Source organism: Pungitius pungitius, chromosome 19 (assembly GCF_949316345.1).
Source record: "Pungitius pungitius chromosome 19, fPunPun2.1, whole genome shotgun sequence".
NCBI lineage: Eukaryota > Metazoa > Chordata > Actinopteri > Perciformes > Gasterosteidae > Pungitius > Pungitius pungitius.
Window position 1 is genome coordinate 4,256,500 of NC_084918.1, and position 14,779 is coordinate 4,271,278.

At 46.6% G+C, this 14,779-nt stretch overlaps 1 protein-coding gene across 1 annotated transcript in view; it reads left to right on the forward strand.

Annotated features, from left to right (window-relative positions):
- The window catches only part of ptprn2 (protein tyrosine phosphatase receptor type N2), a 99,022-nt gene that overhangs the window by 6,365 nt on the left and 77,878 nt on the right, over window positions 1–14,779 (forward strand). Inside the window, 2 exon segments of the mRNA XM_062559239.1 lie at window positions 10,312–10,373; window positions 12,500–12,520. Coding sequence (XP_062415223.1) covers window positions 10,312–10,373; window positions 12,500–12,520 — 83 coding nt within the window.

The window sequence follows — 14,779 nt, forward strand, 5'->3', positions numbered from 1 at the left end:
CAATTATTGATACCTGAGAACCTGTGTCCCATAGAGCTTGAACTTGGTGGCTATTGAGGTGACATTCAACAAGGCACTGCCTACCAACTAGTGAGCTGACTTTGTGGGAGGGGCCAACTCCAGATGATTGAGGTGGATCGTGTGCATTTCTCCCGTTAAAGGATAGTTTTTCACTATTGCTTGACATGTGGGTGGAATACAGAGTCTCTTTACATGATGGACATTGTGTCAGTCTGTCAGGGGAGGCAGCAGAGCCATTTTCATATTCCTGGGACTTCTCCATACTTATGGTAAGCACTCGTCCCTCAGTGGTCACCATTCCCTGTTTAAAGGAGCCTTCTCGGGTTGTCTGACTCCCCTGGCTTTACACCCGGCTTGAAAATGTTCTCCACTCCCACATCGGTAGCAGTGCACACAGTGTTCATCCACTCCCGTCTGCTGGCAGCCAAAACATCTCCGTGGAGGACGGGAAAAGCGGTTGGTAGGATAACTTGGTCCATACTGAGGCTGACTGTAACTATTGTAAAGTCGCTGAGGGGACGCAGATGACTGGGGGGCTATTCCTGAACTAGCTGGAGGTCGAGCATCGGGTTGTGGCTGAAACCGAGGCTGCTGTAGACTCTCTTTAATCTGGGCTATTTCTGCACTGAGGCCTTTCAAAGAAGCTACACCTGTCCGAAGCGCCTGTATTTCTGTTAGCAGGTCAGGAGAGAGCTTAGTTGTGGCTTCCTTCACTGAGCATTTAGCAGTTGGGACGTCGTCTGCCTGCACTACACTTGCACTTGTAGCTGACTGTGGGGTGCTGAACTTCTTTTTCTTTTTTCTTTCTGTCTCAGTAGCACAAGCAATGTTTAACCTCTCTAGCAAAAGCTCATCTGCGGTTTCGGTATCTTGTAGAAGGGGCTGCATGTCTATCCTAATGCTGTCATTCTGGAGTCCAGTAAGTACTGTGTGCAAACACATGCGCTGAACTAAGGTTGGGTCATACTTTAGTCCGGACTCTGACTCTTGGGAAGCAAACAGTACTTTCTGCTTCAGGTCTAAAACTCGCATGAGAAAAGTCTGGGGGCTTTCTTTGCTGTTTTGTGCTTCAGCAGCCAACTGTTTGTACAGTTCTGTGGCACTCTTTTCTTGAAAGTGCGAACGTAGGATGCGCCTAAGTGTGGGGAGCGTCAAGTGGGGTTTTCCTTCTAAATAGCTGCGTAGCTGTGAGCCGGGGGAAATAGCCCTAATCACAGCATCTACTATCTCCATTTCAGGATAACTTCGGTTAAGTCCATTTTCAATCTGGTGAGCAAGACTGGAAAATGTCAATTTTTCCTTCTGACCTGGTTCGCCAATTTGGCCTGAGATTTTGAAATCTTTGCGCCAAGATGGACTCGGCTGAACACTGCCATGTGGACTGATGGTTGATTGGGGCTTGTACGGAGTCTCAGGGACAGGAGAGTTTGCATCGAGCTGCTCCACTTGTGTATTGTTACACCGTTCTACAGGTCTATGTTTGTCTATGTCCCTCTTTGTTGCTGCTGTTAACACAGTTTCCTCAGCCTGTGCTGTTCCAGAACTTGTGTCAGTGGTCAGATCTTGGATCTTATCTTTTAGACATAACAGTTCAGACATACCGTCATCTTCAAGTTCTGACACTTCTTCTCTGTCAAGGTATTTCATTATGTGCGTCAAGACAGACAAGCGTGATTTCCCTTCAACCGTTGCTCTCTGTGCACCCGAAATGTGAAGAAAATCACATATTGCCAGCAAATCGTCTTTTGTCAGTGTTTGTAACTTTATCGCTACCTCGTCCTGCAGTTCTTCCAACGCCGTCATGTTCACAGGTCAGTAGGAAAGCTTACTGTGCAGGAGACGACTACCAAGTGGATGTTCGTTGATGTCCTTGATGATCTCGGCTGGCCTCGGTGACATGCACTCACTCCACAGCTTCTAGCTCTCCTTGAACAGCAACACTTTCCACACTGCGCCTGGGTTGTTTAATGGGGAGATTTAGCTGCCTCAGGGTCCGGTCGCCTTGTTGTAGACACCAAACATCTAAGGAGCAATCTCAGCGGTGCCTCCAAAATGTTACGCCCCTGCAATGGGGAGAAATAATCACGAGAGTGATTTTGTGGTGTTTCCTCAAGTAAATACGTTTACTAGAATGCATTAACGTTACATACATTTACAACATTGACCTTAGCAGAATAATCAGCATCTTTACATACATGCATTATTAACAGGTGAATTCCTAAAATGGCTGCGTCACTCAAGCTTAAACCTAGCTAACAAGCTAATGGCACACGTGCGGCTAAACCCTGCTCTGTATTAACGTTAACCCCCAAAAAACGGCATACACATTTACTTATCACATTGGACTCATCAGGATATCATTCCAATCATTTAACAACTGTAGAACTACATCATCATACCTGCAATGGGGAGAAATAATCACGAGAGTGATTTTGTGGTGTTTCCTCAAGTAAATACGTTTACTAGAATGAGGACAACCCCGCGAATTCCCAACTATGAGGTGAAGACTAAACCAATCGATCCCCGCACAGCTGATCAGGCCACACAACAGATAGAATACCATAGACCCATCATCAGTAGATTTACAGAATTCAAATAACAACATAACCATAATTTGTGTTTGTCACACTGAAGAGGTCTCCATTGTTAAAGGTGGTTTTGTGGTTTTAATGAGTCCCACTGCGCAAAGCTTAGGATCAAGGTGTGCTGCTGTCATGTATATTTATGTATTTAATAACGATGCCTATACATGTATATATATTGATGAATATATAAGCATGGGTGTGTGTGGGTGTTCATGTCCTGCCTGTCTGAAAGCACATGAAAGTCAGACACAAGGAGAAAAGGGTCAGCAGCTGCAGCTCTGATTATGAAATTACTGAGCTGTAAAAAATGTAATCTGTAGTGTGAACTGGAACCTTTGCATATTTCAAAAAAATCATGGAAACTTTTCAAATTCATAGCGCCTCAAAAGGAGGAGCTAATAGTTGATTAATAAGCAGACACCTAGCACAATAAAAATATCTCTTAACCTACTTTAAGTCACATTAGAATTTATTCAATTCATGTATTATTCATTTCATACTGATAGTATCAAAATGCTAAATATATATACGCTATGATGCGTCTTTGTCACATGGTTCAGATGCACCCCGACCCGCTCAAGTCCAAACGAACAGCCAAAAGATGCAAAGACCTGCTGTTCGGTCGCCTCGATCTCATCACGACGTCCACAACTCGCTCCTCCGTGAAGACGCTGCGGCCTTCCAGCAGGCGTGGGGGGGGGATCACAGGCGGGTTAACATGTTGTACTTTTCTGTGCTTTCACGCTAGGCTGACTCAACAAACAGCCTTGAGTCCGGTGCCTTGAAGCGAGGCATAACTCAAAAGCTCGCCTGGAGAAGAAGCCAAAGGGCGGCGCCGTTACCAGTGGGAGGTGTTCGACAAATTTAACGACACTTTACCGCCTTAGTTGTGTGGAGTTTTCCCTTTTAGTGAAAGTAGATGGAAGTAGATTGGAATCTTTTGCACGAAGCTTTATTTTTGCAGCGCAGGAAGGTTAATTCATACCCTGTTTACTTCCCACCAAGTTTGATCAGACACGGAATCAGCTTAATAATGAAGAAATCAAATAAACCAAAAGTTCAGCATAGCTGTTTGGAATTTATTCAGATCTAAATAAGAATCCACATCCCACCTGGGTGTGCTTTTTCTATTCCAATAACGTTTTCGCGAAATGTAGCAGGAACAAAGAGATCAGACCCGTTTCTCAAAAACTGAGACTGCGTGAAGAATGACTTCATCGCACCGCATTGATCGCGTTGATTACCAAAAAGCCTCGTGAGCCTCATTTGCGACAGACTCAAAGGATCCTGCCTCAGCTCACCTAAACCAGACTAAATGTGCGTGTTGAGGGAATCGAGAGATGCCGCAGAGTAGCTTCTGGATGGAGACGTGGTTCTTTAAGGCTGCGCCGAGGGGCCTTTTCATTACGACTGGCTATCAGCAGCCACCTTCTCACAGATCCAGGCGAGTTGGGTTTGATTCATAGTCCGCTAAGCTCTATCTATTTCGCCTTCGGGCCTCTGGCTTCCCGTAGATACTCGGTGATGATATCAACTATGTTAAGGGGTCCTTAAATGGACGAGAGATTTGGAAATGTGCTCTGACGAATCGTCTTTTTACAACTGTGTGGAATAGGAACGCGGTGAAGAGTTCACGCATCTTGCTTGGCGGATTGTGTTCTCTTTTTATTCCGAGTGGCCAAAGGCACTCCCTGTCTGTCCCTGCTGATATCTATATAGATGCACATCTATATAGATATATATATAGATTAGATTATGGACCAAGACTGCCATCCCTTCAGCTCAAGGACATCACCTTCTGTCAACTGTGTGAACTAAACAGCTAAAAAACATAGAGGAGTGCCAAAGCCAATAAAACCGGGGGGGGGGGGGGGGGGGGTTGTGTCTCTGCAGGGGCCACAGAGCATTTCTCTTATCTCTCAGGACATCCGTCATCTTGACTGAACTGGTGGAGGGTCATCTAGCGTCGAACCAGCTGGCATCGAACCAGCTAGCGTCAAACCAGCTAGCGTCGAACCGGCTAGCGTCGACGTTGAGACTTATGTATGTGGGGCTTTTCTAGATCTCACCAAAAGGCTTCGTCTCCTCCGTTGAAGAGGCAATCTACTTATTGGATGGTATTTTGTGGTGCAAACGCGGCACCTCCTTTGCGCTGAGCTGGGTGGTGTGCAAAGCCTGTTCTTCTACATGAACGATGAGTGAATGAACAGCAGCAGCATTCGATGCGAGGTGAAGATGGTCCACTATCACCTGCTGTCGAATGTGATAAGAGGACTATGGATCCCTACTAACGGTGACAAGCGGCCTCTTCTCGGCCGCAACCGAAACCCCACGCGAGGCTGGGTCGAGTGGATCCTTTAGCTAATTTCAAAGATGTGGCCTTCACAGTTTGAGCACAGAATTCCCGACTTGGAGCAGGCTGCGTGACAACAGACGAGGTGCGATGCGATGCTCCGCGACTCGACAGATGCTTTGGAGGCGTGCGACGGCGCCGAGGGCGGTTGAGGCGACGCCTCAGTTTCTCCCGAACAAATGTTAGCAGCCTCTTCAGAGCAGGGAAGTCGGAGCTTTAACTTTCCTGCGGCGGTTGAAGGTGAACACGGAGGTGGTTCTGGGTTAGGAGCGCCACCGGAGAGCCGGGGGGGGGACGCTTTTTTAACTCCTTGGAGAGTTTTCAGCTTGAACAATGTGTATGTTAAACAACTTTCATACAGAGTTAGCAGTGCCGAGCACTTTCTCACCTCAGATGTGTCCATAGTTGGAATGCATCCATCCTTAGCTGTGATTCCAGCAGTCATGTGTGTGCTTCGTTTCAGGGTGATGCTGAGTAACACTGCGCACCAGGTTTAGTGGGAGGAAGCAAGTGAAGTGAAAGATTATGAACATTGAATAGGAGAGGTATTGTCCTATTTTTGAAAGGGATAGTCAATATATTGTAGGATGGAGTAGGTGGCAGATGTTTTCTTTTTGCTAAGCACCTACATGATGTGCTTATAATTCATCTTTTTCACCTCAAAATAACATCTACATCTGCCAGATGCATCCAAAAGCATTTCCATTACTCCTACATTAGTTCCTGTAACTACTATTCAGTGCATCCTAATATGTTGTTGGTTGTGTCTAATGTTTGGATGATCCATTGCAGTTAATCATTTTTGGCAATGGATGATAATAAAATGTCACGTGAGACAGGATGGGTTTCAATATTTGAAAATGACTCCGGCTCGTGTGAGGACGGATATTTAAACAGCTGGAGGAGAAGGTCTTCGCATGTTGACAGTTTTTGTCCGGAATCGTCCATCAATCCATCAAGCGGGGGGGGGGGGAAGCAGTTGTCTGAGTGGGCCGGAGTGCGGATACAGTTTCACGCTAAAGTATTTCCCAAATGGCACCTCGATCTGATTTGACGCAACCCCGAATGACTCGACTGCGCAGGTGAGTTGTTTAACTGAGGGCTATTAAATTACAGAACGCCGAACAACCCACGTTGGAGGGTTTTTAGTTCTAACCCCGGGGGGCGGGGGGGGGGAAGCAGTGGCCAAACGCCGCCTCGGACGAGGTTCAATCCCTTGCGCTGCGACCGGGTTGGAGCGCAGATTTCCCTCGGGTCGCGTCGGTTCCCTTTTTAAGGGTCCAATTCCACCTCAGAAGCGGGGAGAAAATCAAATGTCTGAATCATTCAACGCGGTCGGGGGAGGAAAGGTCGCGACGGGGGCCTCTCTCTCTGGGTCCTCCGTTGCCGCAGCGACGCTGCCATCTCTAATTCATGGCGGCTGTCTGGGCTGTCGCCATAGCGATGGCAGCTGAGTGACCGAGAGGGACCCGCCGCCTGGGAATTGTGAGACAAATTCTCCAGAAAATCAGTGAGAGAGGTATTTAGTCTCACTCTTCTGGACGTCAGATGGTTTCACGTCAGGAGGCGTGGCCTCAGCAGCAGCTGGGAACTTTCCAGACGTGGAAATTGAATGTTAACGCGGCGTGTTTCGCCCCCAAAGAAAGGATTCCTCGTGCCACGAATGTCACGGCATTATTAAAACTACACCTTCTTGTCGTGTCAGGATGAAAAGCGCACGAAAAAAAAATACCGCGTTGCCGCGGCTTTCGCCGCTTAAAACGGAAAGAGCGGCTCTTGACAAGAACAGAACCTTTTCGGAGCGGAGAAAAAGCCCGGAGCCATCTTTAATTTCAACGGCACGGTGTCAAACTGATGCTAATTTGCTTGCAGGTGATGTCCCTTCTCCTTCTGTCCTCGCTCCCTTTTTCCAATTCACTTGCACTTTTATTGCCGTTGTCACCCGTTGCTCTGTTGTGAAAATTGATTTTTTGGCTGACCGTACAGATATTTAAAATGAGTCATGTGCCCTTGGTTGAAATTTATAATTATAGTAAACGATACGTCAATGGCCCCAGAGACAGAACGTGTCCTATAAATGCAGCAGGCTCCGGGAGGGGGGACCGTCCTCGCTGCCAGATTCCCAGCGTTCTCCTTGGCCCCTCTGACATCACAGATGGTCTCCTGCCACAGGCCAACCACCGGTGAGGGAGACGTCAACGATACGCGACCTCTTACTTCTCGCTTGGCCTTTGGGGGTTCAGCCTCGTTTGGGACATGTTGAATGTTCCAGGCAAGCTCGATAGTGTAGAGGTGGTGCTTCGGCGAGGTATTAATGCGGTTATATCCTTTTCTAAGGGTAAACTCTGCGTCGTCCTAATGTAATTGCTTTTCCTTAAATGAGCTTTTCCCTTTAAACACGCTCCTCTCTGATTTCACGGCCCTGAGGGTGGACCACCATGTTGTTGTGTCCCTGACACGCCGTGAAGCTGATATTTCAGCTCTGTGTGTGTGTGTGTGTGTGTGTGTGTGTGTGTGTGTGTGTGTGTGTGGAGATCCTCGCTTAGTGCACTTGCTGCCCTTAATAGCAGTTAGCGGTAGTGAGTCAGGTAGGGGGCGTTGTTGGAGAATGTCTCTCTGCTACAGTACACATCTGTCAATGGAGGCTTTTGAGAGGATGAGGCCACATTTAATTGATCCAAATTCTATATTTTCAGTTTTCTCAAGTGTCTCTGATTTCAAACAATGAGAGAACAGGCCGCTAACTACCAGTACGTCACGTGGAAAAATGTGAACTGACTTTTAACACCTGGACTCATAGCTCACATCTAGTCCGGGCTGTTGTTTTTTACTAATATATGTGTATATATATATTTATATAGGTATAGTCAAGTCTATTTATTAAACAACAAAACAATATTTGAATTTAGGCTGTACTTGCTCCAATTGGCTAGTTCCCCATTGAAGAGTGGCTGTGATGACGTTGCCATGGCAACAGAGCATCAATGGCACTTCTTTGGAAAGGTAATTTTCTTTTCTTTGTGAAATGATCATGTACCTTTAGAATTACACAAAACAATGTGGCTATTCATTTTTCAGGATGCTTCATTAGGAAATAACAGACAGCTTTTTCTTTTTTTTCTTCTTTTTTTACCAGCGTCTCTTCCTCATTCTTGACAAGTCGAGCACCCTTTCGTTTTTTTTTCCGCATGAGGTAATCAGCAGCATTCACTGTGATTGCATTTTAATTAAAAAGCACCATTATAATCATCTCTGCCTTGGTGGAGGAGAAAGGGGATGTGGCATTTTCAATTCTATATCCCTGCCTATAACACACGCACACACCCACACACACACACACACACACTGTCTGACTCACTATGCTTAACAGGAGGCTTCATTAAATGGAGGTAGTACTTAATATTGAGAGCTGACATGGCCTCCCAGAGAACCTGATGATTTAAGCCGGGCGGGGGTAACGTTGAATGGAAGGACGCTAATTGCAGTGTGGTGAGATTTAGGGTCAAGAGGGGTGCGCCGCTCTTTCTTGAAAGTGTTCAAGTCCTCATGCAGCAAAATCTAAGTTCTTGGTGAAATGTTAAATTGTGAAAAAAATGAATCATTTAAAGTTGTGTTTTTTTTTTCTCTTTTGTTTTTAGTCACATGCCTGGTTTGCAGAGGCATAGAAGCATTTTTTATACAGTGCCATATAGTATTATGTGTAATATCAATGGGTGAGTTGTGTACATCTGTGGTCCAGTATGGAACCGACAGCAATATAATGTGGTTTACTTGCAGAGTATCTGATTCCGTCCATGAAAATAAGAACTTATAAATAACCATCTTCGGTCTCTTTTGGAGCAGTACGTTCTCTCTGTTCTGTTCGAGACATTCTGCCTTTTAGTCTCGCTGTGGAGATCAGAGCGACCTCACGGCTCTGTTATGACGCCGCACTCTACATCACAGATGTATTGAAGCCATTACCTCCAAAGGATGTGATTTTACAAAATGGGCCCTCAACCTTCAAACCAAATGGCTGCGTATTGTTTTCTGGATAATCACGTTAGACTAAACTTTAATAACCATGAGGCTACAATGGTCCTAATGATGGAACAAGTGACGCCTGAAAACGTTCCGGTCCGATGATCTTTCTCTATATATTATTACCTTTCTGTGTGATTGACAGACTTTTCCTGACCTCAATCTTCTCAATATCAAAGAGGTCTACCGAGGACTTTTCCTCCTGCTCGGCGCCGCTCATTGCTGTCTGCCGAGGCCCAACGGGGTGCGTCCAATCACGTCGCTCCTGTTGATGAGGAGTGACGTGATTGGACGCGGCGGAACTATCAGATTAAAAGAGAGGTGCTGGGGCCTCGAACCCAGATGTTTACCGATTTTCTGTCGGAGCAGCGCCAAATGAACTCTGCAGTCCGAGCCTATCAAGAGATAATTAAACAAACGGACAATTCTTTCTTTTCTGGAAATGTCGACGATCACCTGTGCATTTCCTTCTACTCCCGCATGTGAAATATGAACACGGGGAACAGCCGCCCGTGATGCTCCTGCCACCTGCTCTTTGATTAGAACGCGGCCTCTCATTTATTAGATCGGAGCCCCGGTCCGAGCGCTAGAAGTGAATTAATATTCAGACAGCGTCCGTAAATGGAAACGTTGGGTTTTTAGTGTCGGAGACGGGATGGGGGAAGACGCGCTAATTGATGATGGATGGCTCTGCCATTAGCAGCGAGGCCCTCGGCCAGAGCTAATGCACTACTAAGCTGGAGGCTTTTATTCACAGAGCGAGGTTTTTATTTGAATTTGTGACATTGGGTTAATTTGGTTCGGAAATTTAGTAAGTTTTCTGCTCATTTAGATGTCCATTGTGAATACACAAGTGTCTCCTTTCTCTCTCTTCTCCCATCCTGAGTTGACAGTGAGTTAAATGATACAAATTAAAAAAAAAAAAAAGAATATCTTTATTCAATAATTAGTGCTCTTGCGGTGTTAAATGCGTATGTAGATCGATTCCACTCTCTAGTACTACAGCAGCAGGTCAGTTTAGCTTGGCATAAAGACTGAAAACAAGGGGGAACCGGCTCCACGCAAAGTTAACACAACCACAAAGAGTCATCTGAACTCTTTGCACTGCTAAAAGAAACAAGCTATTGAGTGATCAATGATCTTTAGAGCTACTTTTAGCTTCCTTTTTCCACAAGGCTGGGCTGGGCAGAGCTAGATAATGTTTAGAATAAATAAAAATAATTAAAAATAACATGGATCCACATGATCTAAATCAGATATTATACATAGAAAGATGCACATGTTTTAAGTGGTTGTGTAAATATGTTTATTTTCACCCTCTGTCACCTGCAGGTTGCCTGTTTGAAGATGAGCTGTGTTCCCCGTACGAGTTCTGCGTCAACGGTAAGACATCAGTCCACGCCCACCACACCTCCTTACACCCCCCCCCCCCCCCCCCCCGGGCCGAAGCCGCTATTTTGAACCATTCGGGAGAGAATGGTCGTCATCGGAGAGAGAGAGACAGCTCTCGGCGTTTCACATGGACAGCGTTTGGTTCATCCAGCTGAGAAGCCACTACGTCGCAACCCTCCCGAATGACGGGGTTCGTTATTTGATTGTCTGGAAACACCGGCTCTCGTCACGGAGGAGGGGGATGTGGCTGTGTCGGCGGTTGCCGTGACAACGAGTCCCCCGATTTAAATGGAGAGGAAATGTCGGGGGCTGTTCGCAGTGTGGCAATCAGCAGAATCTCACACAGCAGGGGCGAGGAAGGAGGGGGGTGGGGTTCAATTTTGAATGGGATTTTAATGACAACATCGAGAGTCGTCTTCACCAGAGAGCCATCGTGAAAGGTTAATATATTCCACTGTAGCGGAAGGGTTCGACACCATATTGTTTTTGGGCGCTCACTGGAGATTTTTTTAATGATGCGGAATGTCCCGCGTTTTGAGGTTGTTCTTTTTGTTTGCTCGCTTCATTTACTTTCCGCAGACCCATCGGGCGAATCAATTTCACAAGCCAGACCAAAGGCAGCAGACGGAGAGCCGCTGCTCGCCGGTAGGCGGTGGAGTCACATGCACAGCATGATGCGACCTATACCAGGAGCACACAAGACAGCCATTGAAAAGCAGGACAGCGAGCGGCTTGAATATGAATTAATAAGAGCGGAGGATGGAAAGGACCTGAGATCATTGTGTTTTAGTGTCTGGCTTTGTGAGTGCTTGCTTCACATGCTGCTTTGTTAATTTACCTAACTTTAAATACCATGCAGTAGTCCAGTAAATTCAAGTCATCCATTTTTATTAGGTTAAGAGATGCATGCTGGCTGTGGTGGGATCCAACCGTGAGGGCCAGTTAGCGGGTTTGTCGGATCCGCAGCCCATTTGTAGGCCTCCGCCCTTATTTCCATATTAACCCAGTTTAGGAGGAAACAGGGAAGGAGGTGAAATATAAAAAGACTGACTATAATTACACCGAGTGCATCGGTACGAGGGAGGCACGTGTGTAGCCTAATGGAGGGAAATTGCTTATACCGCAACAAAAATCCCCCAGGGGCACAAAGGGGGGTCGTGGCGGCTGTGGAAGATCCATATTACCTTAAATCATCCCGCACAGTTCAGACCTGGATGGTCATTCCTTAATCCACATCTTTGCACCTTCTCGCCGCCCGTTTTACCTTTTAAAATGCAATCACAGGCCGCCTGGTGCTCGGAGAAAGGGAAACACGCGCAGGCGACAAAGATGAATGTTGTACGTAATGCGCAAGTAATGAAAAGCGCATTGAGTCGCTTCATCACCCTCCGCGTACGTCGGATCTACGCCCCGTCACCCTCCACCGGAGGACGGGTGGGAGTAACTAGGTCTGCCACCTCAACTCTTCCGCGGCGTCCCTGAAGGAGTAACCTGGTTTATTCTGGGCCCGTGCTGTTGCCATGCAAAAAACTGCTTTGGGGGGGGCAGAGCTGTAGCCTTTCGGTGTCAATCGGCAGCAGGTGTCACATGGTCTGCCGCGGTTTGAATTCGTCCAACCCGGGATCACGTTTTCAGGCCTCTTGAAGAATGTAAAATACATTATGTCTAGCTATCATTAGAAGACATCATCAGGGTATTTTAGTGTGAATCATAAACAAAATGACCAGTTTTAAAAGATTGCATTTGTCCAGATGAGGTCAATTGAATGGGAAAAGGTACATGGAGACAAATGTTCTTCTGTGTTCTTGGTATCTAGATGTTATGTCTCATTGGTTTACCATCCTCCATTCACCATAACATCTTCAGCATTTTGGTGCCAACAAATCAGCTCTTTATATCCATCTTCGGGGAAATACCTTCTCAGGGGTTCCTTTTTAAAAGGATACGGGATTAAACCCGAGACCTTTTTTAATGTGATGCATCCCTGCAGAGTCTGTGGCTTTCTGGTGTGATAAGCCATGCTAAAGTACAGCAGATAAGTGCTAGAAGCTTCCCCCGTGGGCTGCCGTCGTCTTCTATTAAACACTCAACCTCACGGCGTTGCGTCGATTCGTCGCTCCTCCGCCAGGGCCAATGTGGCGTCAGCGCTGTGTGGATTCAGTAAAACAGGTGATACTCGCAACCATGTGAAATAATCTATAATCCCAAACAATCATCACAGGCACAAGAGCAAATAAATCCCTAACTGCAAAGTGAAGAAATTCATTTATGTTACACATCAAATTGAATAGGTAGTCTGTCCATGTGAAGCTCTGAGTCTGGTTTATCTTTATTAATTGTATGTGTTTGCATGTAGATGAAAAAGCGCGATTTATCATTTCAAAGGCACAATGTTCATAATAAAAACCAGACCTGAATAACCAGTAAGCGCCTGAGCTCTCTGTTGCTCTATTTGTCAGCCACGTTGTCTTCATCTGGAGCGGTGCATCGATTCGGGCCTTTTTCGTTTTCACGACACCGGTTACGCTGCTAACACACACACACACACACACACACACACACACACACACACACACACACACACACACACCGGTTCCAATACCTCTTAATTCGTCCCCGGGGTCTGTTTTCTCCTCCTCCCCCGACTTACAGTCTTTAAGAAACGCTTTGCCGACTGTCAGCTTCAGCGTTCGCTCCCGTTATCTCGGAGCGTTAGCCCCCGCCGTTTAAATGGCTTTAGCGGGCAGCCCGGCTGTCTGTCACCGCGGGAGGAGGGGCGCTGTCCGGATTTAAAGATCTTTACCTTCGTTTTGGCTGAAAATCTCCTCCTTTTCTTCCTGTCAACGCCGGCGCTTATCCAGACGCAGCCCGCCTCCAGTGAGGATGTCACCGGTTTTGTAGGATCGTACGTTGACTCGTCGCTTTTGTCGATTGTTTTCATGCATTATAGATTGGATTGATCCGGGGGTTAAATTGCACTTCAGTTGGCACAACGTGATCCATTGACCCCATTTGAAATACCACACACTTGACTGATGATCATCACTTTGTTCTGCTGTCCTCGATAGATTTTGCTTCAATCGCAAATAGCCGTGGAGTCCTCGGCCTTTTGGACATATAACCAACGCTGCCTGATTTCTAATTGCCCTGCATCTCTTATTTTCAGATTTGAACGACCCTTCATGCGAAATTAAAACTTGTTTTAATTGTTTGTTGTTTTTAGCTGTGAGAAAATCTATTTCCTGCAAACCGTGAACTAATCTTTGGTATTGTGAACACAAACTAAGCAGTGACACAGCAGTGCTTTGTGAGTCATGTGGCTCCAAATGTGTTCAACGTCACTTTGATGAATCCATCGACTATGAAAACAGTGGCTTTGCTGTAAAATACTTCTCTGACTCCCAGTCTTAACGCACGTGTTGTGTGTGTGTGTGTGAGGTTTGTTTGGAATGTACCCTGCTGCGGAAGAGGAGGACGTGCTGAACACTAACCATCACCGTGGAAACCAATTAAGAATGGAGAGCGTGAAAAACATTTGACGGTTTCTGCTGACTCGTTATGTCACCAGCTTCTCCTCACTTCTTACGTAACGAAAACAGAGGGGTTTGAGAAGAACTTGGTATGATAAAAGGACCAAACGTCGTGTCATATATATTAACGCGCCATGGTATTAAATGAGAAGAGGGTCTGCAGATGTCTGTGAAGCCCTGTGCGTCTGTTGGGTGGGTGGGGGGGCGGGGGGGGGGGGGGGGCGGAGGTTTTTCCTGTGCGCTGTTTGAGATCCTAAAATAACTCCAGAGTGTTATACTGTGTTGTCTATGCTAATTCAACACCTCCCACGGGCTCCTTCCTGTACAGAGCTGTCATTTAACGGGTCACAGGCGGCGGGGTGGTGGTGGGGGGGGGGGGGGGGGGGAGAGGAGGAGGAGGAAACAGCCGCTCCCCTTTTAGAATAAGAATTCAATTTGGAGCCTGACGTTACGTTATTATATTTCTAATCATCAGTCACTGACTTTCACGCCAAACACGGCAGTCTAATCACATTATTTTCCATGGAAGGGAAATTATTAAAGAATATTTTCTTCTCAGGTCTTGGCTAAATCCCACCCATGCATACATGCATAACCACACAGAGCATAAATGGCATTTGGGGGGAGGAGGGGGGGGGGGGGGGGGTCACCGCATATTGCGGCATGTAAAGGACGTCGGTGTTTGTGTTCTCTGCGGATATGTCAGCGTGCGTCAATCAGCGGCGCTGATGTTTGCTATCATTGTCTGACGTCTTGGGCCTAATTAACGGGCCGCCGCGGGTGCATGACAAAGTGTTGATTCGCATCGTTAGGTCCGCATCTAATCACAGTGTGGCCCCCTCACGGCGTTACACCACTGCCACGCACAGGCACACACA